Here is a 24,430-nt window from a genome sequence, read left to right on the forward strand (position 1 = left end):
AACCTGCATTATTAACTCAATGTCAATATCCATTCATAATAAATCTCTCAGCAAGCCAAGAAAGAGGAATTAATTTCAACAAAGCCACCTATAAAAACCCATAGAAAACATTTAATAATAAATAAAGCAAGGATGTCCATTGTCACCAGCAAAGAACTTTACTTTTTTTTATGTTTATTATTTATCTTGAGAGACGGAGAACGCCAGTGGGGGAGAAGCTGAGAGAGAGGGAGACAGAGAATCCCAAGCATCTCCGTGCTGACAGCGCAGAGTCTGACGTGGGGTTCAGACTCACAAACCATGAGACCATGACCTGAGCAGAAATCGAGTCATATGCTTAACCGACTGAGCCACCCAGGTATTCCACCAGCAAACAACTGTAAAATAAACTGGAAATCATTTCATTAACAGCAGCATCTAAATAGCTTATTTGTGATTAACTGAACAAGAAAGGTGCTCAATCTCTACAAGGAAAGCTACAAACACTGCTCCAAGAGAACCTAATACACGGAGAGAGCACGCTCACGGACTGCAAAACTCCACATTAAGATACTTTAAACTCAACTGCGATGATAACCTCAGCGTTTTTTTTTTCTAGAAATTGACAAGCTGTTCTAAAAATGTATGTAGGAACACAAAGGACCTACCGAAGAGCCAAAACAATGTTGGAAAAGAACAAAATTGGAGCTGACTTCCATTACTTGATTTCAAGACTTCACATAAAACTACACTAATGAGGATGCTGTGGCAACAGCATAAGAAACATAAACCTATGGAACAAAACCGATACGTATCTATGACCAACCGATTTGCCACAAAGGCACCAACACAGCTGGAAAAGAAAGTGTTTTCAACAAATGGTGCCAGAACAGCTAAACATCAGTGTGGAAAGATACGAACTTCAAGCCATACCTCACCTCATACACCGACATTATTTTACAATGAATGAGAAATTTAAACATAAAGCTAAAACCATAAAGTTTCCAGAAGAAGACATCAGACCCTATCTTTGTGCTGAGGCGGGCAAAGCTTTCTTAAACAGCACCGAGTAAGCAGTAAACACAGCCAAAAATCTGGATATACTATCAAAATTTAAAACTTGCACTTATCAGAAGAGAAGCCATTCACTGGGAGGAAGCACGTATAATACGGACTTCTGACAGACACGCTGCCAGAATACAAGACCTCCCACAAATCAGCCAGAGGCGAGGCAACCCAACGAACGTTTAAAAACGTGCAAAAAGACGCCAACACCACAAAAGTATACAAATGGCCAGGGGATCAACACTAGTTCTCAGGAAATGCAAATCAAAGCCCCAAGGAGACTGCATTTCACACGTACGTGGGTGAGTAAAACCGGGAAGCCTGACGACACGAAGTGCGGACAAGGAAGCGGGGGCGACAAGAACTCGCACGGGCTGCGGAGCGTGCAGACGGCACGAGCGCTCCGGCGAGCGGCTTGGCCGCGTCTCCTGGAGTCAAACGTACACCTTCCGGGTCAGCCGGCGGTGCCGCTCCCGGACACTTACCCAAGAGAAACGACACCCTATGTCCACAGGAACTTTTACACGGAAGTCCATCGTAGTTTCGGTCAGAATACCCCCCAAAGTGAAAACAACCCAGACGCCCACTCACAGGAAATTGTGCCGCATCTGTGTTTTTCATATAATGGAAAACTACTCAGTATTTTTAAAACGAACTAAAATACATGCCTCGACACAGATGAACCTCAGACAGATCATGAAGCAAAAGCCAGACACAAGCGAGTACATATTCTGTTACTCCCTTTATATGAACTTCCAGAACAGGCACAAGTCAGGTACGGTGACAGAGCGCACGGCGTGGGGGTGATGGCTGTCGTGAGGCGGCGGCAGGGGGACTTCCCGGACCAAAGGTTTTCTTCTCTTGATTGTCGCATTGGTTACACAGGTCTGACGGCAAACTAATTTTTTAACTGTAGATGGGCGGTTTCATTATGTGTAAATCTTACGACAATAAAAATAGAAAGCATCTCCTGGCTCCCAGACCTCTCACCTCATCGCTCACAACCACATGTCACGCACCCCCGCTGTAGAGGGGACCCGGAGTCACCGGGGTGTCGGCAATCAGGGCAGCGACGGGCACTCACCTTGCAAATCCCTGGGGCAGTTCTCCAAGGCCATAGAGAGGGTAAAGGTATGGGCTTTTGCCGTATCTTGCCAGAGACTCGCTGTAAAGTTTAATCCTATTGATGGTTTCACAGCATGGTTGATCTAAATAGCTAGAAATAAGGAAATAAATATTAGAAAATAAATACTCAAAGGGTTTTTTCTGAAGTGATTTCATTTCCCTACTTTCCTATTTTACGGCAAAGTTTCCATACCACTAATTTATAGCTAGAGGCTTTCATAATATAACACGGTTATCTTTGTTTTGTTAGAATTTTCATTTTGGAGAAGTGAGAAATTCAGCGACAGTTTCAAGAAAAATACAAATCTAAAATGCAAAAAACTTACTCATCGGTTCTGTAAAGTGCCAGGGCATGGCCCGTAAAATCTATGACATCTTGTCCCAAGTCAAATTTCTTGTACACATCTCGCATCGCAGTCTTCATAGGATCGATGCCCTCAAAAGTCCTGGGATCTTTTTCGTCAAAGTTGGCAACATACACTAGGAATTTTCTGAAGCGACGTTTTTCAAACAGTCCCATTAAGCCTAAAGAATTTGTCAAAAAGCAAACACTGACACTAGGACTCTGAGGAAAAGAGAGCGTGAGAGGCAAGTTGAAACGTGCCACGTTATTATCTGAGGCTCTGCTAATGCAACGTGAGACTTAAGACACAGGAGCTCAGACAACACGGCTTCTACCTCCACTACCCTTTAAAATAGACCGACATAATGACAACAGATCAGTCAGTAAGTCTTCAATTTTACAATTACAAGTAATTATAACCAGTACTTAACTAAAGGTAATATGCGTAATCGTGTCTCTCATCAGGCACAAGGTGAACAGGACCCCGAAAAACTATCCTTCACCAGGGCATCCACCCGAATGTCCTCCTCTGGACAACTGTGACCTCTACTCAGCCAACTGCCTAAAACTCTGAATGTTCTTCCTTTATCCTGTGTGCTACGATTCCCTCTAGAATTTCACAGAAAAGATGATTATGCTGCCAATCACTTACTTCAATAAACTCCTAGATAATCAGCCACTTTTCACACTAAAATAAAGATGAGGAGACAGGTATGAACTACTAGTTTCTAAACCCTCAGCTTACTAGTCAGTATTCCTTCTAGAGTATACAGCTTCTAGAAAGACAAGGCCTTCTTCCCCTTTCCTAAACTGTATGTACGGCTACCTTAAAAAACAATAAACTCTCGGGCACCTGGCAGGCTCAGTCAGTAGAACGTGGGGCTCTTGATCTCGGGGTTGTGAGATCGAACCCCACACTGGGTGTGGAATGCTTTATCAAGAGGCTGGAGAAGACCTGTTCAATACCACTCAGGAGCAGAGTATTTTCCCACAAACTAAATATGGGGAAGTATCAAGAAAATGTAAATACTAGTTTCAGAGTGCACATTTTAACATTATGATCAGTAAATATTCTGGAAAACCACAGAAACCTGGTAAGAGATAGATTTTTTTTTTTAAACGTTTATTTAGTTTTGACAGCGCACAAGCGGGGTAGGGGCAGAGAGAGAGAGGGGGGGCCATAGGATCCAAAGCAGGCTCTACGCTGACAGCAGTCCTGATGAGGGGCTCAAACTCATCCTCCGAGGTGCCCCCAAGAAATGGATTCTTAAGTCACATGATGGCAAATGTCCTGAGGATTAGCTACTGGACTCTGATCTACAAATTCCAAACACAGATTCACAGTCTGTGGTAGGGGCTAAAATCAAACATTTAACCATTCTGCACAGGGCACCTGGGTGGCTCAAGTCGGTTAAGCATCTGACTTCAGCTCAGGTCACGATCTCACGGTTTGTGGTTTCGAGCCCCACGTCGGGCTCTGTGCTGACAGCTCAGAGCCTGGAGTCTGCTTCAGATTCTGTGTCTCCCTCTCTCTCTGCCCCTCCCCTGCTTGTGATGTCTCTCTCTCTCAAAAATAAACATTAAAAAAAAAAATTAAAATGTTTTGCAAAGGCAGTTTACTGAAATTACTTAAAAATAAAATCTTTAAAAAAATAAAAAATAAGGGGCACCTTAGTGGCTCAGTAGGTTAAGCATCTCACTTCAGCTCAGGTCATGATCTTGCACTTTGTGAGTTCAAGCCCCGCGTCGGGCTCTGTGCTGACAGCTCGGAGCCTGGAGCCTGCTTTGGATTCTGGGTCTCCCTCGCTCTCTGCCCCTCACCCACTGGCACTCTCTCCTGCGCACTCTCTCAAAAATAAACGTTAAAAATTTTTTAAAGAAATAAATAATAAAAGCAATAAAGTCCCATTGAACAGTGTACTATTTTGAGTATTATTTTCCCCAAGACTATCGTCAAAACAAACAAAACTAAAAATTAAAATGGTCTTGAGGTTATTAATGACAGCTGACTACACTTAACATTTTAAAATTGTACTTATGGGGTGCCTGGGTGGCTCAGTCGATTAAGCAGCCGATTCTTGATTTCGGCTCAGGTCAGGATCTCACAGTTTGTGAGTTGGAGCCCTACATCAGGCTCTGCGCTGACAGTGCAGAGCCTTCTGAGGATTCTCTCTGTCCCTCCCCCTCTTGGGCACTCTCCCTCGCTCTCTTTCCCCCTCTTAAAATGAATAAATAAAACTTATAAAAAAATAAACTAATGGGACAGGGGCACCTGGCTGGCTCAGTCGGTAGAACATGCAACCCTTGATCTTAGGGCCGCACACCTGAGCCCCATGTTGGGTGTGGAGCTTACTTACAAAGAATTAATAAATTTTTAAAAATCATAAAATTGAAAAACGGGACAATGCACATACAGTAAAAGTTAAGGCTGAAAAGAAATACCCTGTGACCACATCAGCACCACACTTCTGTTTCGTTGTCAGGGGTGAAAATAAGATAGCCAATATAAGACAGTCCAATCTGCAGCCGCTTCTCTGACGATGCCTTCGTTCCCTGATCACACTAAAACTGTGCCCTCCCCCACCTCCCTTCATCTTTCTGCACAGCATTACCACCAACGGATACACTTGCCTTATTTATTTATAGCCTGTCTCCCAATGTAAGCTCAATAACAAAGTATTTTTTATTTTCCCCTTCTGTTGAACCTTCCCTGCCCGAAATCTAGAAGGGCACCTGGCATGTTAAGAAGTGCTCCCCACTCAATCCACACAATGTCTGATGAGAGCAAATGTAAGAGAGTTCAAATGTCAACCTGTTCACGTACTGGATATACAATATATAAGAAAAAATGTTCAACCATAACGTAAGCGGGTTAGAAAAAAATCCTTTTCCAAAATACTCAGTTTCCAGAATACCGTTTGAATATCATTTCAAAGACTGTAAATACTGTTTTACTTTCTTTCACTTTCACGCTGAGGTTTCCAAAAATTACACTTATATCAAGACTTTTAAAATACAAAAAGCTACAATATCCAGAACAGTTTTAAGACAATAAATACAAGCTTTGCAATTAGCTAACAGGTATAAAATTTGATCATAGAGAATTAGAAGAATATTGTTAAAGTGTCCATACTACCCAAAGCAACCTACAAATTCAATGAAATCCCTATCAAAAATTCAGCAGCATTTTTCACAGAACTAGCATAGTACTAAAATCTGTACAAAACTACAAAAGACCCTGAACAGCCAAAGCAATCTTAAGACAGACAAAGCTACATTTCAAGATTTACAACAAAACTCTAATAATCAAACAGTATAGTACTGGCACAAAAAGAGAAAAAGAGATCAGTGGAACAGGACAGTGAGCACAGAAATAAAGCCACACCTTTATGAAGAACTAATCTATGTCAATAGATGCAAGAATATCCAGCGGGGGGAAGACAGTCTAGTCTCTTCAACAAATGGTGTTGGGAAAACGGGACGGCAACACGCAGAAGAATGAACCTGGACCACGCACAAACACCACCACAAACATAAACTCAAAATGGATTAAAGATCTAAACGTGAGACAGGAATCCATAAAACTCCTAGAAGAAAACATAGGCAGTAATTTCTTACTGACATTGGCCATAGCAACAGTTTTCTACATGTTGGACTTCACCAAAATAAAAAAGCTTTCGCCCAGCGAAAGAAACCATCAATGAAACAAAAAGGCAACCTACTGAATGGGAGAAAATATTTGCAAATGATATACCTGATAAGGGGCTAATACCCAAAATACATAAAGAACTTACACAACTCAACACCAAAAAAAACAAAAAAAAACAAAAAAAACAAACTTCTGATAAAAAATGGGCACAAGACCTGAATAGATCTTTTCCCATAAAGGACCTACAGATGGCAAACAAACACGAGAAAAGATGCCCAAAGTCAGTAATCATCAGGGACACGCAGATCAAAACTGCAATGAGATCCTGCCATCTGCAACAACATGGACGGACCTAGAGAGTCTGATGCTACGTGAAGTCAGAGAAAGACAAATACCGGATGATCTCCCTCATATGTGGAATATAAAAAACAAAATAAACAAACTGACAAAAAAGCAGAAACGGACCCACAAATACAGAAAACTGATGGCTGTCAGGGGTGGAGGGGATGGGAGGCTGGGCCAAGTGTGTGAAGGTGACTGGGAGGTACAGGCTTGCGGCTGTGGAACGTACATGTCACAGCGATGAAAGACACGACCCAGGGAAGAGTCACTGGTGCTGTACGAGCACCGTGCGGTGACAGGCGGTGGCTGCACTTGCGGTGGGCGCAGCACAGACCTGCTGAATCACTATGCTGTGCGCCTACGACAACGATGTGTGACAACTATATTTCCATTAAAAAAGAATCTGAATTCTTCAATAGAATTTTTGACAGAGAGTAGAATTCGCGTCGAAACAACACTCCTAAAGTAGAGGACACCACAGAGAATCCTCACGGTGGGCGTACATGCCCGCACTCCACACCCCTAGCTGGGTCCCACAGCAGACACGTCCCCTACAGACAGCCACGGCCCTGAGAGCACCTCAGCGCTGCAATGGTAAAGGTGATCTGCTGTCAAAGGTGCTCTATAGAGGGGCGCCTGGGTGGCCCAGCCCATCAAAGGTCCAACTCGATTTCGGCTCAGGGCGTGATCCCAGGGTCCTGGGATGGAGCCCCGGGTCAGGCTCCACGCTGCGGCACAGCCCGCGTGAGGTTCTCTCTCTCCCTGTCCCTCTCTAAAAAATTTTTAAAGATAAATTAAAAAAAAAAAAAAAAAAAAAGGAAAGAAAAAGAAGGTACTCTACATAAATAGATGGCTCGCTGCAGTTAAGAGTGAAAATAAAGATTTAAGTGAAGACAGAAGACTTTGCCAGACACATTTCAAAGCCGTTCATGAAAACTTCTCCAAACATTTCTGAATACGTACGTTCAACATTACTTCAGAAATCAAAGATACACCTGTCATGTCACTGTTTGATTAACATAATGCTTGACCAATCAACAGGTATTTACTAGAACCTTAAGGTTTTACTTGATATTATCAACTATCACAAGAACAGCATACACGGCTCCTAAAAAGCCAACGTAAACTCAGGTGACATTAACAGTAACACACTCTAGAAAAGAAACAGTCTCAGGGACACTGAGCGAGCAGACGACACCTGGAGTACTTTGTCTAGTCTGGCTGCCACACAATTACACACAGGCTAATCTTGACAAATCAGAATTTCCACAGAAAAGTGGCAAAGAGTGGCATATTATATGAGAAAAAACTGGGATGGAAACTAGCGTTAAAAAAAAAAAAAGGACTACAGAGTATATGATACTTGTTAGAATTTCTTTTAAAAATCTGTATTTTTATACTATATAGAATATACGTTGAGAGTGCAGGGTCCTAGACAGTCAGACAAATCTGGCCTCACACCAGTTCTATCAGTCATGAGCTCTACTTCGAGCTTTTCTTTCACACCTGTGTACCTGTAAAAGATCGTTTTCCCATCTGTAAAATAAAGACAACAGCACCCACATCTCACAGAGTGACAGCAAAGGGCTATAGAAAGTTAGACAACACCTCTGAGGTACTTGGTACGCGCATGCCTGTACATAATGTCCAAACACGTTAGCTATTAAAATGATAAATTGTTCTTTTTCATCTTTCTACTGAACTTCCCCACTTCTACAACTTTCCTCATCCCATTCATTGTGCCCAGGATTTTCTTCTTAAATGTCTATTTTTGAGAGAGAGCAAGCGGGCACTGGCGGGGGAGGGGCGGGGGGCAGACAGAGGATCTGAGGCAGGTTCTGTGCTGACAGAGAGCCCGATGCAGGGCTCGAACTCAGGAACAATGAGATCATGACCTGAGCGAAAGTCGGACACTTAACTGACTGAGCCACCCAGGCCCCCCTGCCGAGTATTTTCCTGCCTGCCATTTTGACTTCAAGATCCTACTCATTAATAGAAAGCCAGTTGCTGTTAAGGTAGAGATCTGGTAAAAATTCATCAAACTGTATACTAAAACAGGTATATTCTACTGTACGTAAATTATACCTCAATAAATCCAACCATAAAAATAGATACATAAACATATTTGCTTATTTTTGGAAAAAGAAACAGGAGAACGATAAACCAGAGGGGCACCCAAGGGGCGCAGTCAGTTAAGCGGCTGACTCCTGGTTTCGGCTCAAGTCGTGATCTCAGGGTCATGAGTTCGAGGGCCTCGTTGGACTCTGCACTGACAGCACGGATTCTCTCTCCCTCTCTCTCTGACCGTCCCCTGCTCATACTCATGTTCACATTCGCTCTCTCTTCTCTCTCTCAAAAAAAAAAAAAAAAAAAAAAAAAAGAATGGGGCATCTGGGTGGCTCAGTGAGTTGAGCATCTGAGTCTTGGTTTCAGCTCGGGTCATGAGGTCATAGTTCAAGCCTCACGTGGCACTCTGCACTGACAGCACAGATACTGCTTGGGATTCTCGCCACTCTCTATCCACCTACCCCCTCACAATAAATAAACTTTAAAAGAAAGAAAAAAAAGAAAAACCAAAAACAAAGATGACCATCAAGGTAGAAGGACTGGAGTAGAACAGAAGACGACTCTAAAATACATCTTCTGAATTTTGACTTTCGAGGCATATAAATTTTTCCATATTTGAAAAAATCAAATCAGAAAAACAGAACTGCCAGAAGGTAAGTCCTTCAATCTGTGTTCAATAAAGGAGGTAACTAAAGCAATTAACATATGTAAGAGCTCAAAGAGAGAATAAAAATTTAGAATACAAACTTTAAGATACTCTTCATACTGCTGAACTCTTACTTCTATGAAAACATGTTATTTAGATAAAACTGTCATTTAGAATAATTTCTAACCCATGATTACGCCACCAATTCAGCTTTATTTTTATTTGTGTTTAATGTTTGTTTATTTTTGAGAGAGAGAGAGAGAGAGTGTGTTGAGTGGGGGAGAGGCAGAGAAAGAGGGAGACACAGAATCTGAAGCAGGCTCCAGGCTCTGAGCTGTCAGCACAGTGCCTGACACGGGGTTGAACTCAAGAACCGCGAGATCATGACCTGAGCCGAAGTCGGACGCTTAACCAACTGAGCTACCCAGGCGCCCAACTTCAAAGACAGAATATCTTTCTTAGGAAAGTGTTTGCTATTTAAGAGAGGCAGGAATAGAAAATGTTAACAGGTTATCTATCTTTCGCTGAGCCAAGAGACGAAATAATTTTGGGCAAAGAATTAAATCTACTCCATACTCACCAGAAATTCCTAAAAAAAAGAGATTTCAGAGGACGGCAACAGCACCAATTAGAAGATTAGTTTCGCCAGAACAAAGTTCTTTTCTTTCTCAGCAGTTTGGACAGTAAGGCGAAGGTGGTCAGCTTAGCACTGTGATTAAGTTCACAGGCTCTAGATTCCTCTAGAGTTTCCTTCCTAATCCTGCTGCTTACCTGCTTGACCTCAGGTCTGAGTTCTCTCATCTAGAAGATTCTTCCAAATAAGAAAAGGAACGTGAAGTGTTTAGCACAGAGCCCAGCGCACAGGAAACACTCAGAAAAACACCAGCTCTTCCGAACTACTCCTACGAAACAAGCACTGGGAACCTACACAGGCCACAAGCTCCATGGGACGCACAGTCACTTCAACTCTCTCTGAGCTTCCAAAGGCAGGGTTTTTGAACGTCCTCTTCACTGATGATCCAGCAACTGCCCCGAACAGTGTGTGGCACTTAACGCACATCCAGCAAACACTGCTGACTGGACGAGTGAGTGGATGGGTGTCAGAACAGGGGACGTTACATTTGATCTCTAAGATTCCCTTCCATTGTAAAATCTCATTATTCTGAGCAAATAAAATAAAATTACTTACTAGATGCCAGGGCTTCTGCTTCGGTGGAAGGAACCTTGTAGATTTTTCCTCCCTTATAGACAAAGCTCCCTTCGGTCACTTTGAAATCCAGATAGCGGGTGACCTCTGTATAAAGCAGCATCTTCACCAGCTGACCTAGAAAAGTCCCACAATTCCAACCGTAACTTAAATCTTACTGCCTCCAAAAACTAGCAGGAATAAAAGTACATTTATTGTTGGCTTGTACTGATGGCCTCCTAGTTTTTTCTTAACATTGTCCAATAACTCCTGCCCAAAAAAGTCTCCAATGCCACATTCCACATGGGACAATCAGAACGCATACCTGTTGCTTAGCATATTTAGAACTATCTTTTTTAATGTTACAACTTCAAGATTAATAACTTTATCAACTTGCTTTTGTAAAATCTGTATTAATAATTATTAGAGGTACATATGAAGTTTAGAATTAGAGTACTACTGCAAATAGGTCTGAGTTTCCTTAAATTCTTATTATGTTTTAAAGAGAGGCAACTAGGGGCGCCTGGGTGGCGCAGTCGGTTGAGCGTCCGACTTCAGCCAGGTCACGATCTCGCGGTCCGTGAGTTCGAGCCCCGCGTCGGGCTCTGGGCTGATGGCTCAGAGCCTGGAGCCTGTTTCCGATACTGTGTCTCCCTCTCTCTCTGCCCCTCCCCCGTTCATGCTCTGTCTCTCTCTGTCCCAAAAATAAACGTTGAAAAAAATTTTTTTTAAAAAATAAAGGGAGGCAACTAATAGGGAAAATTTTTCAAGAATTTGTGCCATTCAGTTTGTATTATTCAATTTGTATGAGATGAACATTAGTTTCAGATAAAGAATAAACCAGGCATACAATTTGAAATATTACCTGTCTATAAACAAAAGAAATTTAGGTATACTAAAAACAGCAAACTTCTTTGAGAAACCAAATTATTTTAAAGCTCATTCGAAAGGATAAAAACACCAGGACAATCAAAAGAATTTTTTTTGAAAACAAAAAACAAAGTTTCAGCTTTATGCAGCAAATATTAAATTGTACAGTTACATTAATTAGCCCACAAATTAGAGGGGAAAAAAGAGACCCATATATAAAAATGTAATATATTATAAAAGTTCAAATAAAAGTGGAAAAGATAAATGGTATTGAGGGACAAATAAATAACCATTTTAAAGATTTTTTTTTAAATGTTTATTTGTTTTTGAGAGACAGAGAGAGAGAGCGAGCAAGTGAGCATGAGCAGGGGAGGGGCAGAGAGAGAGGGAGACACAGAATCCGAAGCAGGCTCCAGGCTCCAAGCCATCAGCACAGAGCCCGACGCAGGGCTCGAACTCACAGACTGTGAGATCATGACTTGAGCCGAAGTCGGACCCTTAACCAACTGAGTGACCCAGGGCCCCCTGAATAATCATTTAAAAAAATAAATCTCAGGGCAACTGGGTGGCTCAGTCGGTTGAGCATCCGACTTCGGCTCAGGTCATGATCTCACCATCTGTGAGTTCGAGCCCTACGTCGGGCTCTGTGCTGACGGCTCGGAGCCTGGAGCCTGCTTCGGATTCTGTGTCTCCCTCTCTCTCTCACTGCCCCCCCCCCCCCCCCCCGCTCATGATCTCTGTCAAAAATAAACATTAAAAAAATTTTTTTTAATAAAAATTAAAAAATAAATCTCAATCTCTAGATCTCAAACAGGATAACAGAAAGGGCGCCTGGCTGGCTCAGTTAGCAGAGCATGAGACTTTTGATCTCAGGGTCACAAATTTGAGCCCCACATTGGGTGTAGAGATTACTGAATAATAAAAAAAGTAAAGAGGCTTAATCTCAAACAGGATAACAGGTAAATTAACTTATAAAATAGGTGAATTTACTTACACAGTGAAAAAATAAAACTATAAAACCAGTGATAGCAAATATCAGTATTTGTTAACCTTGAGGTAAAGAGAAAAATTTTAAACATACCCTTCCAAATCAAAAAGAATAAAAAGATCAACCTATATAACTACATGAAAATTAAAAGCTTGTGTATGAAAGAAAACTATAACACAATTACATATAAAGCCAATCACAAACCAGAAAAGAGATCTTCAACATTCATTAAAAGAGTATTTATTCAATAGCCTTTATAAAGAGCTCTTTCATATCAATAAGGAAATATTTTAAAACCTCAAAAGAAAAATATACAAAGCATAAGGCTGGCCAATTCACTAAAGACTATGAAAGCCGGGGGTCCTGGGTGGCTCAGCCTAAGGTTAAGCTTCAGACTCCTGATTTTGGCTCAGGTCACGATCTCATGATTTGTGGGATCGAGCCCCATGTCGGGTTCCACACTGACAGCACGGAACCTGCTTGGGATATTCTCTCCCTCTCTCTCTCTGCCCTGCCCCGTGATGTGCGTGCATGTGTGCACTCTCTCTTTCAAAAATAAACTTTAAAAAATATATATATAAGCCAATAAACATCTAGAAATCATTTTACTCTCAGATACTTTTTAAAAATCCATTATTTTGCCTTTTGGTATGACAAAGTGACAAAAATTAAAATGAGTTAATATTTACGACTGATAAAGGTACTAGGAAAGGTGCAGCCTCACAGTCTTCTGGTGAGAGTCACAGTGGGCAATAGAAAATCAAAGCCTTAAGAACTTACTGCCTTGATCCCCACACTTCTAGGGCTGTACAGTGAGGTTCAACACACACACACAGCCTGGCAAGTCATATACCAAAATATTCACCATAATTCTAGATGGTGAGATTCTGGTTATATAAATTTTACTTCCTTTCTGCTTATCTGTGTTTTCTAATTTTAATAAAATGATTTCATTACTTATGTAATTTGAAAAGTGCTTATAATTTACTTCAAAAGAATTTCAAAAAGGTAACTTTAAATTTCAGAGAAAATTCAAAAATCTTTCCATTAAAAGAAACTATAGGGGCACCTGGCTGGCTCAGTCGGTAGAGTGATTTTTTTTTTTTTAAACACTTATTCATTTTTGAGAGACAGAGTGTGAGCAGGGGAAGGGCAGAGAGAGGGAGACAGAATCCAAAGCAGGCTCCAGGCTCTGAGATGTCAGCACAGAGCCCCACAAGCTGCCAGATCATGACTGGAGCCCAAGTCGGATGCTTAACTGACTCAGCCACCCAGGTGTTCCTGAATGTGTGACTCTTGATCTTAGGGTTGTGGGTTCAAGCCCCATGCTGGGAGTAGAGATTACTTGGGCGGTGGCGGGTACTTAAAAAGAATGAAAGCAAAGAACTGTAGAATATAAATTCAAAACCAAAAAAAAAAATAAATAAAACGCCAAAAAAGGGAAAGGGTGGCTCATTTTATACATGGGCCGTAGACTTCACACCAACAACTTGGTTTTTTGATGTCATTTAAGAAAAAGTCACTAATATCATAGCAATTTTGCCCTTCTAATTAAAAATGAGAAAATATGTGGAGAAAAAAGTTTTAAAAGCCTCCAAACTAGAAAAAACCCTGTTTCTGAAGGCCCAGTTATCTAAGACCATCACCAAAGCCCCTTAAGAAGAGTCTGTGCCACATCCTAAGTTTGCGCCTCCAGAACCAACTACAAAGGAGTCACCCTCCCCCTCCATTTTTATGGACTCCAGATGCCTCTAATGGACCATATTATACTCACCAAACTGTTGCCATTCAACGAAATCTATTTTCACATACCTGGAATAATACTCTCTGTCAAGAGTTAGTTTCTACTTTTAAACCAGATTCAATGGCATAAATTTCAGTTAGAATTCTTTACCATTGGCCATAAGGAACTTAGGAATTAAGTCAACATTCCAGTCTCTTCCTCTCCCCATTGACGCTGGTGGTGCTCCTGGTATTTTAAATCTCTTGTATAACTAAAACCAAAACAAAAATTACCCATAATGTAATAAAATTTTCGTTATGCTATGCAACTATTCAATGTAACAAGGGCATGTCATTTTTTATCAGATAAAATTTTTAGAGAAGTTCCAATACACATCTAAATTAAATATATTACTAAACTAAGGAATGATAAATATTACAGGGGTAGTATTTCTTACTAGCAGGAAAGTAATAACACAAAACAACTTGTCAATGACACATAGCTCTGTAGATATACCCCTTATTTGTAGAAATCTTTTTTTAAATGTTTATTTATTTTTGAGAGAGTGCATGCACGAGCAGGGGAGGGGCAGAGACAGAGAGGATCTGAAGCAGGCTCTGAGCTCGAACTCACAAACCATGAGACTGAGTCACCCAGGTGCTCCTGTAGCAATCACTTAAACTCATTCTCGCCTGAATAAAAGGCTAACAAAAGGCTTACTTTTTCTTTACTGTTTATTTTTGAGAGAGCGCACGCATACGTGCACACAAGTAGGGGAGGGGCAGAGAGAGGGCTAACGTGGGGCTCAAACCCACAAACCGTGAGATCATGACCTGAGCTGAAGTCGGATGCTCAACTGGTGCCACCCAGGCGCCCGAAATGGCTTATTTTTGCTTCTGTAGTGATGTAAGGAGTTAAAACTAAATTCTGGATTCTTCAAATCAAACAAGACAAAGTTAGTTCCAGTTAATTTATAATGTATATAAGTGAGTTGAGTAGGAGATCTAGATAAACAGCAGCTTTCAAGGGCGCCTGGGTGGCTCAGTCAATTAAGCATCCGACTTCCAGTTAGGTCATGATCTCGCAGTTCCTGAGTTCTAGCCCCGCGTTGGGCTCTGTGCAAACAGCTCGGAGCCTGGAGCCTGCTTGGGATTCTGTGTCTCCCTCTCTCTCTGCCCCTCCCCTGTTTGCACTCTCTCTCTCTCTCTCTCAAAAATAAACATAGAAAGAAAGAAAGAAAGAAAGAAAGAAAGAAAGAAAGAAAGAAAGAAAGAAAGAAAGCTTTCAGTCTAAAATTTGGGAATATTCACTTGAACTCATGGATTTTATTGTTAATGTGGAATAGACAAAGTTGGTATATATTTACTCATAAAAATCCCCAAGTCCTTGAGTATATTCACTGGGGGAGAAAAAAGGCAGCTTGCTCATCTTATTGAAGATTAATAAACGTACTAAGTGTAGAAGGAATGGTGCCAACGTACCACTCTACGGATTATTCTCAATGGAGAGATGTGGTGGCCATCACCTTAACTAGGGTCAAACTTAGCATCATGAACAGTGGGGAAATCTAGACATTATGTGCCTCTGATATGATGCAATATGAGGTACACAGCAATGCTTTATTATAAACTAGCTTGAACTTTTCAAAAGGGAAAAACAAGTCAGGAGACTTTTGTAGATTAAGAGAATAAAGAGAAACCACACTAAAGGCAATGTTTAAACTGGTTCAAAAAAAGAGGGGCGGGGGGATGCCTGGGTGGCTCAGTCAGTTAAGAGTCCGACTTCGGCTCAGGTCATGGTCTCATGGTTCTTGAGTTTGAGCCCCGAGTCAGGCTCTGTACACACAGTGAAGAGCTTGCTTCGAATTCTCGGGTCTCTCTCTCTCTGCCTCTCCCCAGCTCATTCGCACACACGTGCTCTCTCTCAAAAATAAACATTTAAAAAAACAAAACAAACAAACAAAAACCACCACCATACACAATATAAGACATTCTTAGCATCAGTGGGCAATTTGAGTATGATCTGGATATTACGGTTAATTTTCTTAAACATGGTAACGAATGATACCATGATTACATAGGAGAATGCTATTCTTAGCCAGTGAATGCTGAAAGATTCAGGTCGAGTATCATGATGTCTATTACTTCTAAGGACTCAACCCAGTAACAAAAAAGACAAAGCAAATATTGAAAAATGTCAGCCGCTAAATCCAGATGGAAGGTTGATCCATTGTTATTATTCTTTCTACTTTTCTGTAGGCCTGAATACAGAAAAAATTTTTGATAAAAATATGAAGTCTATTTTATCAGTCATTATTTAAAGTAATTGGTGATGTCTATAGATCTCCTATAAAATACAGTACAGCTCATATCCATGCGTGTGGATGTTGAACAAACCTCACAGAGAAAAAGTTAGTAAAACACTTTTTGTGTGTGCTTTAAATATTTAAATATTATTTGTTTTATCATGAGAAGAAGCAAAAATAGAAGAGTTGATTAAAACACATAGGTACAAATTAGAAAACAATAAGGAGATGAATATCCATTTTTAAAACACTCAGATTAAGAAATAAAACACTACACGGTGATCAGGGGCCCTTGTGGGCACCTCCACACTACATCACTCTGCCTTTCCTCACCCTTGAGGCATCTGCTCTCACGATTTTTTTTTTTTTAGTAAAACACACTTTGGAAATGCTTCCTGTGCCCATGCTCTAGAAAAGTAGGAAGCAGGGCAGTAGAGCAAAAGGGACTACACCTTTGGAGTCATATAACCTAGGTTCCCAGCCCTTCTCTGGGGTTGTAACAACACAGACTATTTTGTCACCTGAAAACTGAGGATAAAAATACCTCTTCAAGTAACTAGGAGAATACATAAAACCAAGTGGAAAACACTGGCACTGTGCTTGGCATATATCAGATATCCATCAGGAGTCTATACCTTTAGCTTCAAGAGATAACGGGTAACTGCTCCAAGATGGCAGGAAAGGTCACAACTTAAATTTCTACAAGCCCTAAACTAGCAGCCCCTTTTGAAAAAATAGGTTACGGATAATCTATTTAATAAAACAAAATTAAACCTATCTATAAGGAGTGAAATTGAGATTCACAAGTCAAAGATTCGAAGAATGAAAGGCACAAGTAACTTAATACTTACATCTTCCAGAGGTGTTATAGATGCACTCTCTCCTCCATAATATGGGTTTCTATCCATGTGAAGAACTTTCTTTCCGTTCACTGACATTATACCTGACAGGATGCATTCCTACAGGAAAAGCATAAGTATCTTCAAAAGAAGTAAAGCATTACAGCACGTTTTGAACATTACTTTTTTTTTAAAGCCCCTCATTAAACATTCTTTCAGTAATTAATACTTAGTATGTACAATATATGACTTAAGGACAAAGCCCAAAGTGACCAGGGTTCCAAGAGTGGTCTGTGGACCCCCGTGGGCCTCAAGGTTAGAACTATTTTCATAACGATAAGACAGTATTCACTATTTGTCCACTGCGCTAGCATTAGCACCAATGGTCCAAGACCAACGGCAGACAGAACAATTAGGACAGTAGCCCCACTCTGCACTACTCATTATATTCGCCACCACCAGGTACTCAGTTTTTAAAAAAGGCTGGCTTACTCAAACGTGTCCTTTATGAAGCATTAAAATTACCTTTGTTGGAAAAAAAAAATTACCTGTTAAGTATACACCACTGAATGCCCACCATTTTATTTTAATACTGTGTGACAAAATGGGAAGTCCACATAAGGTAACTCTGGCTCAAGGAAAACCATTTGTGCAACTGATGTGTATGCTGAACTAACCACTTCTTTGTTCATGGGTCATCTTTTTTTTTAATTTATTTTGAGACAGTGCCCGTACAAGTTGGGGAGAGGCAGAGAGAGACAAGAGAGAATCCCAAGCAGGCTCCAGACCATCAGTGCAGAGCCCAACATGGGGCTCAATCTCACGAACCATGAGGTCATGACCTGAACGGAGATCAAGAGCTGGATGCTTAACAGACTGAGCCACACAGGCACCCCTCATGGATCATCATTTTTATTTGAAAGAACAACTGACCAATAAACTATTACTCAGACCTAGATATATGTCAGATGTGGTTTCAGATTTCATACTACAACAAATATTAAAAAAAAAACAACCTGCCACTAATATTTTGGTATAAATCAAAGAATATCCACAACCTTGTGGAAGGCTATTAGAATACTCGTCCCTGTTCCCACTGCACATCTGTTACGAGGCTTGATTTTCTTCAGATACTTCAGCTGGTATCTGACAAAAGTCTGAACACCAAAGCAGGTGAAAATTCAGCTTTTAAGCCAGACATTAAAACTAGACATTCTCCACATTAAAGAGATGTGCAGAAAATGTAAAACAATAATACTCTTCTCACAATGTTTTTGTTTTGGAAGATACAGTCATACTTCATAAAACTTATTCATGTTAACACGTAATGGGTTTATCATTACTATCTTTAAGTGAATTAATACAAATTTTTTAAATTTCTCAGTGTTGATTTCTAATGATAAATATTGATAAACATAACCACTATAAACAAAACTCTTCAGGGTCCTTAATTTTTCAGTGTAAAAAGATCCCAAAGTCAAAGAGTTTGAGAACCAGAGCCCTAAAGGAAGCATCCAGAATAAGCACTAGTAAGTGGCAACAAATAGAGAATTATAAATGACTACTCTCAGGAAAAAGGTAAATGAAACATGAATATACTAAGATACACCATATCAGGATGGAGGGGAAAAAGGAAAAAATTAAAGAAGAATATGATAAATGAATTAATGAGAAGAAACCCAGAGATGGGTTACACATTCACTCAAAACCTGTAGCATGGTTTTGGTGATCAGGGCTTTATCTTTTAAAAAGAAAAAGGAAATTCCATGTATCATCACAAATCCTAGGGCTTTTCAAAATTACCCCAAAGACCCTACATAGCAGAGAACAATCTCACTCCCCTAGAAGTCTGACTCTGATACCTTATTTTAAAAATTCTTAAGTATTTCAAATTTTATTCCATAATATTGTCTATTCATTTTAGTATTTTTGAAAGGTTTTAAGTTCTTATCAGGTTCAAATTTCACTTTACGAGGGTGTATCATTTCTTATTTAGATCAAGAACCAAAACACTATGAGTGCTCCCTCCAGAAGGCCACTTCATGCCCTGTTCCGGTCACAACCACACCCCCCACCCCTTCTCATGATTTCTAAGAGCAAAGATTTGTTCTGCTGGTTTTTAAACTCAGAATAAATGGAATCACGCAGTATACCTTTTTTTTGTATATACACCTTTTATCCAACATTATGTTTACAAGATCCACCCACGTTTTGTGTGTTCTTGAAATTCACTTATTCTCACTGCCACAGAGCAGAGTCCCCAAGGTACAAGAGCCAAGTCCGGCCTGCACGCGGTTTTCATCAAGATTTACTGGGAAACACCCATTCCGATTCATTTACATAGTGTCCACGGCACGTTTCACGGTCCCACAGTAGAACCGTGGTTGTGACAGAGACTGCATAGCCGGCATAACCTAAAAGATTCACTATCTGGACCTTTACAGAAGGTCTAACCCTGCAAGCAGTGGATGGATCTCAGCGTGTGCTTCCCATGTAGCATCACCCGCGAAGGGCTGAGAAACGTCAATTCTAAGCAGGTTCTCAGACTTCACTTTGCATCCACATCACTTGGAGGGCTTGTTAAAACAGATTGTGGGGCTTCCATCCCCAGAACTGGGTTGGGGCTTTCTCACCAGACTGGGAGCGTGCCTTTCTCACCAGGCTGAGAGACCACTAATGAGGCTGGTCCAGGACCAGTTTCAAGAACGGTTATGAAAGCACCGCCGCTCCAAACTCTAACAAAGGTGAGAATCAACTGGGGATCACGCTAGGCAGGGGTGCCTGGCTGGTAGAGCATGAACTCTAGGTCACGGGGTCACGGAGTTCGAGCCCCACGCCGGGCTTAGAGCCTACTTCGACAAAACAAAACCTAGGATCATGCTGGCCTGCAGGTGTTGCTTCGGCATATCCAGCGTGAGGCCTAGCCTTCTGCACTTCTAGCAAGCCCTCAGGTGTTGCAGAAGCAGTTGGTCCAAGGACCACGGTTTGGGTAACAGAGCTGTAGAGACTTTAGTTGATGGGCATCTGGACGGTTCCAGTTTTTGACCATTACAAATGTTCTCAACGTGTTTTTATTATGTATTTGTTGGATACATATCAAGGAAAGCACAATTGTGTTCAACTTCAGGAGATACTCCCAAACAGCTTTCCAAAGTGATGGTACTAACGTACACTTTTGTCAGCAGTGTGTGAAAGTTGCTGTTGTTTCAAATCCTTGCCCAACACACTTGTGTCTTTTTAATTTTAGCCCTTCTACTTAGGATGTGGTTTAATTTGCATTTCCTGACAACTAATGAGGTTGGGCATTTTTTTATAGTTTAACTGATAATTAGTATCTTCTTTTGATAAGTACCTACTCAAATTATTTGCCCTTTTTAAAAACGGGCTTCTTCTTACTGCTACATAAAAGTTCCTTTCATATTCTGGATAAAAGTGCTTTATTAGTTATATATATTGCAAACATCTTCTTCCATTCTGTGGCTTGCCTTTTCAGTTTCTTAACGACGTCTTGATAAACAGAACTGAAGACATTTTCCAACCCTAATATTACCAAAAGCAACTCACTTGTTCAAAACACAAAATCCAAAGCAGCACTAACGTATACGGCTCAACATAATACATGAGTAAAATAAAACTTACTATCTCAAAAACAGGTTAGGGCACAGATAGAGGAAGACTAAATAGTCCCATTTCCAGCCAACAAAGGCAGACTTCAGAGTTCAACTTTTGGAAGCAAAAATACAGCAAGCAAATCTGCATGGTGCATGTCTTCTATATATAACTTCTCATGCTCCCCTGCAAATAAGCATGATCCACTCACTGGACCATGGCTCTAAAGCAAGCACTAAAGGTGGAGGCCTAAAATAAAGGGCTCAATAATTTGAAGATTCACTAAAGTCCAAAGAGCTGATAATAACTACCTTTAAAGGCATCGCTTGTTACAGTTGTTACAGGAAAAACAAAACTACAGCAAAAAACACCAAACAGAGTAAACGCACACAAAAATTAGGAAAACAGGTACCTAAAAACCGATACTAAAGAAAAGTCCCTTTTGAAACCCACTTACCTAGAAATATGAAGAAAATGTTAACTTGAACATTTCTGAATGCACTAATCTCAATGATATATGCTTTACAGCAATAACAAAAAAAACACTGTTTTCAGCAGAATGTTCCTTTAAATGTCTGTCCCTTAAATGCATCTCATTAAATGCTGTCACAAGATAATTTTTCTTGAAATTGGCTCTAATTATATGTTTCCTGCTCAAAATCCTCTCCCACTGCTTAAAAAGATAAAGTTCAAATTTCTTAGCCTAGTACATTCAACCTTTTTACCAACAGGCCTTCTTTCCAACCTTATTTCCCAATCTGCCTCTTCATACCTTCTGTTTGAGGCAAAATAAACTTCCTATTCCTTCCATACATCCTGTTCTTACTACCAACCTATCCTGCTCACTCTGCCTAGAAAATCATTCCTCCTGCTCAAAGCCTACCAATATTTTAAAAAGTCAGCTTACATACTTCCTTCTTTATGAAGGTTTTCCTGATTCCCCTGTCTGAATTCCCACGTGTAGCTCTATTACAGCTCTTAGTACTTTCTCATAGCAACTCCTACAGTTACCGTCCTCTATGAGAAGCTATTTGTTTATAGAAAGTGCGTTTACCTCTTTATTGCCTGTAACTGATCACAACAGTCACAGTTTAAATAACTGAAATTGGGGAAGACATCACTCCATTAAGAGTCTTCGGGGCGCCTGGGTGGCTCAGTCAGGTAAGCCTCCGACTTCAGCTCAGGTCATGACCTCACAGTTCGTGGGTTTGAGCCCTGCATTGGGCTCTGTGCTGACAGCTCGGAGCCTGGAGCCTGCATTGGATTCTGGGTCTCCCTCTCTCTCTCTCTCTCTGCCCCTCCCCCGCTTATGCTCTGTCTCTCTCTCTTCCAAAAATAAATAAACATTAAAAAAAAATCTTTAAAAAAAAAAAAGAGTCTTTAATCAGATACAAGGAGAAGGAAGATAGAGGTAAACGTCGATTATCATCTATGTGAGCCAAAATATTTACCTAGTGGTTTTTCAAACCAAGTATCTCACTACTACCTCTAGATGCTGAAATGCATCTGATTTTATTTCTGTTCTATTGGGCCAGTATGCTTGAAACGGATTTAAAATACAGACTGCAAAACATTTATACCTTCCAAAAATAAGACATTTGTACATATTGGCCCAATGATTGCTACTGCAGTGAATAGAAAGTCCTTTGTGAACAAAACTCTAACAGAGCAATGGCAAGGATTTTCAAAGAGCAAATCTGAGAAGCAATTTAAGATGTTTAAATCAGATATAAAAACTCCTCTTTTAAATCACAAAATTTTAATAAAGAAAAAAGGAGAAATTACATCTGGGATGTAAAATAATTTCTAAATATAGAATACTGAGAATACTGGTTAAGTATCACTAGAGTACGTTTCTACTCATGACCCTCTACCAGAATTATTATGTAGAACAAAACAACATAAATACCTCCTCGAGGCACCAACAGCTGTGGAACTAGTTACCCTTTTATATACTATTTTTAAGAAAATTCAAGAATTCACTGCCAAACCCAAAGTCAATTAGAAGCAGCATCTTAGGTGGTCAGATGAGGTCTACACACGCTGCCATCAAAGAAAAGTAAAGGTCACCTTAACAGCAAAGTAAGGGAGGAGGAAGCAAATGAAAAGCAGACTGAAGCACTCACTCACAAAGGCAAGCAGTCTGCGACTATTTAGGAAGGAGGGCCAAAGCTTACCAGGTGTCTCAGCAGCTTCATCATGTCACGGCATGACACACACAGTGCTTAATCCTCAGGGTGTGAAATCTTAGTTATCAAGTAAATTATGTTCCTTAGTTTGGTAAACAAGTTGTGATGTCATTTGGAGCAGCTTTTAGCAGAAAGTTGTGGTTCTTTCTTTAAAGGGAGAATCAATCCTCAATTCCTCAGAAAATTGAATTATATGGAATATTCCCTTTCTCCTAGACACAGAATGATTTTGTTCTAAGGTATACATTTTGTGTCTTATTTATTAAAGTTACCAGCAACATCTGTGGATCACTATGACCTTCATTTTAGAAGGAACAACTGACACAAAACAGTGCCAACACTAGGCAACAAACTCCGACACTTTCTTTAAAAGTAACAAGCTCACAGCACTAAAAGTACTTGACACACTGCCCTCCTGCGATATGTGGTACCCATAGTTGATTGCGTATGCCTGTTTGCAGGTTCTTAAGCCTCAGGTACTAAATATTTAGAAGCCAAAAATTAAGAAAATTAAGTGGTATGTTCACTCCAAATACTCGGCCAAGCGTGATTTCAGGGTTTTTAACTTTGGTGGTCTCATCTCACTTTGAGCAGTCCTGGTGTCACTAGAAAAAAGGATACAAGATTTACCATGGTCAAATCATCCTGCCACCGCCGCTCCCATCAACGAGCGTGGATGCTCTGAATGGAGAGAATTCTCAAAGAAAATCTGAGAAAACAATGTAAGAAGGCTCACAGGGATTAAAGCTATCACAGCTGTAAAGTGAGGGCAGAAATTGGTCTGATTTCTAGTTAGGCATGAATCTACCACTCATCAAAAAGATCACAATCGACCCAAATGAATGTTTAAATTTTTTTAATGTTTTTTTATTTTTGAGAGAGAGAGAGACAGGGAGACACAAAATCCAAAGCAGGCTCCAGGCTCCAGGCTCCGAACTGTCAGCACAGAGCCGGATGCGGGGCTCGTATTCACAAACTGCGAGATCATGACCCGAGCCCGAGTCGGCCGCTCAACCGACTGAGCCACCCAGGCGCCCCAACCCAAATGAATACTTAAATTAAATGCATCATCTCCACTGGGTCGTTATCCAGTACGACTGTGCTATCTCTGACACAAACTGCTGCTTCCAAACCAGGCATGTAGAAACCTGCAAGATGGATTTGCACTCGTTCGTCCACGTCCAACGGACCCAATCAAGAGCAAATCTGAAAGACCAGCAATAACCGCAGGAAAACAGAACGGGCTCTTACAACATGCCGGCAGCAACGGTCCCCATCCCCATGGGCAAAATCCTCCACAGACCACAGGGCTCAGCTTGGAATCCCAATCAGACGCTTTAAAAACATTCACTGAAGAAAAACAGCCCAGCCGCACAGCTTGGACACTTTAAAATCAGACACTTTAAAAATATTAATTGAAGAAACATTAACAGCAGGTGGGCCTGTTCATTTAGGCATCCTACAGTTGGCCAACTCACCACCTGGAAAGAAATTCAACCGAATCC

At 40.7% G+C, this 24,430-nt stretch overlaps 1 protein-coding gene across 1 annotated transcript in view; it reads right to left on the minus strand.

Moving 5' to 3' along the window:
- The window catches only part of GDI2 (GDP dissociation inhibitor 2), a 33,593-nt gene that overhangs the window by 7,908 nt on the left and 1,255 nt on the right, over window positions 1–24,430 (minus strand). The window contains exons 2-6 of the mRNA XM_047867617.1: window positions 17,140–17,247; window positions 14,155–14,254; window positions 10,406–10,540; window positions 2,496–2,694; window positions 2,129–2,260 (exon numbers count right to left, since the gene is read on the minus strand). Coding sequence (XP_047723573.1) covers window positions 2,129–2,260; window positions 2,496–2,694; window positions 10,406–10,540; window positions 14,155–14,254; window positions 17,140–17,247 — 674 coding nt within the window. The remainder of the gene's footprint in view (window positions 1–2,128; window positions 2,261–2,495; window positions 2,695–10,405; window positions 10,541–14,154; window positions 14,255–17,139; window positions 17,248–24,430) is intronic.

The sequence above is a fragment of the Prionailurus viverrinus genome, chromosome B4, assembly GCF_022837055.1.
Source record: "Prionailurus viverrinus isolate Anna chromosome B4, UM_Priviv_1.0, whole genome shotgun sequence".
Taxonomy (NCBI): Eukaryota; Metazoa; Chordata; class Mammalia; order Carnivora; family Felidae; genus Prionailurus; species Prionailurus viverrinus.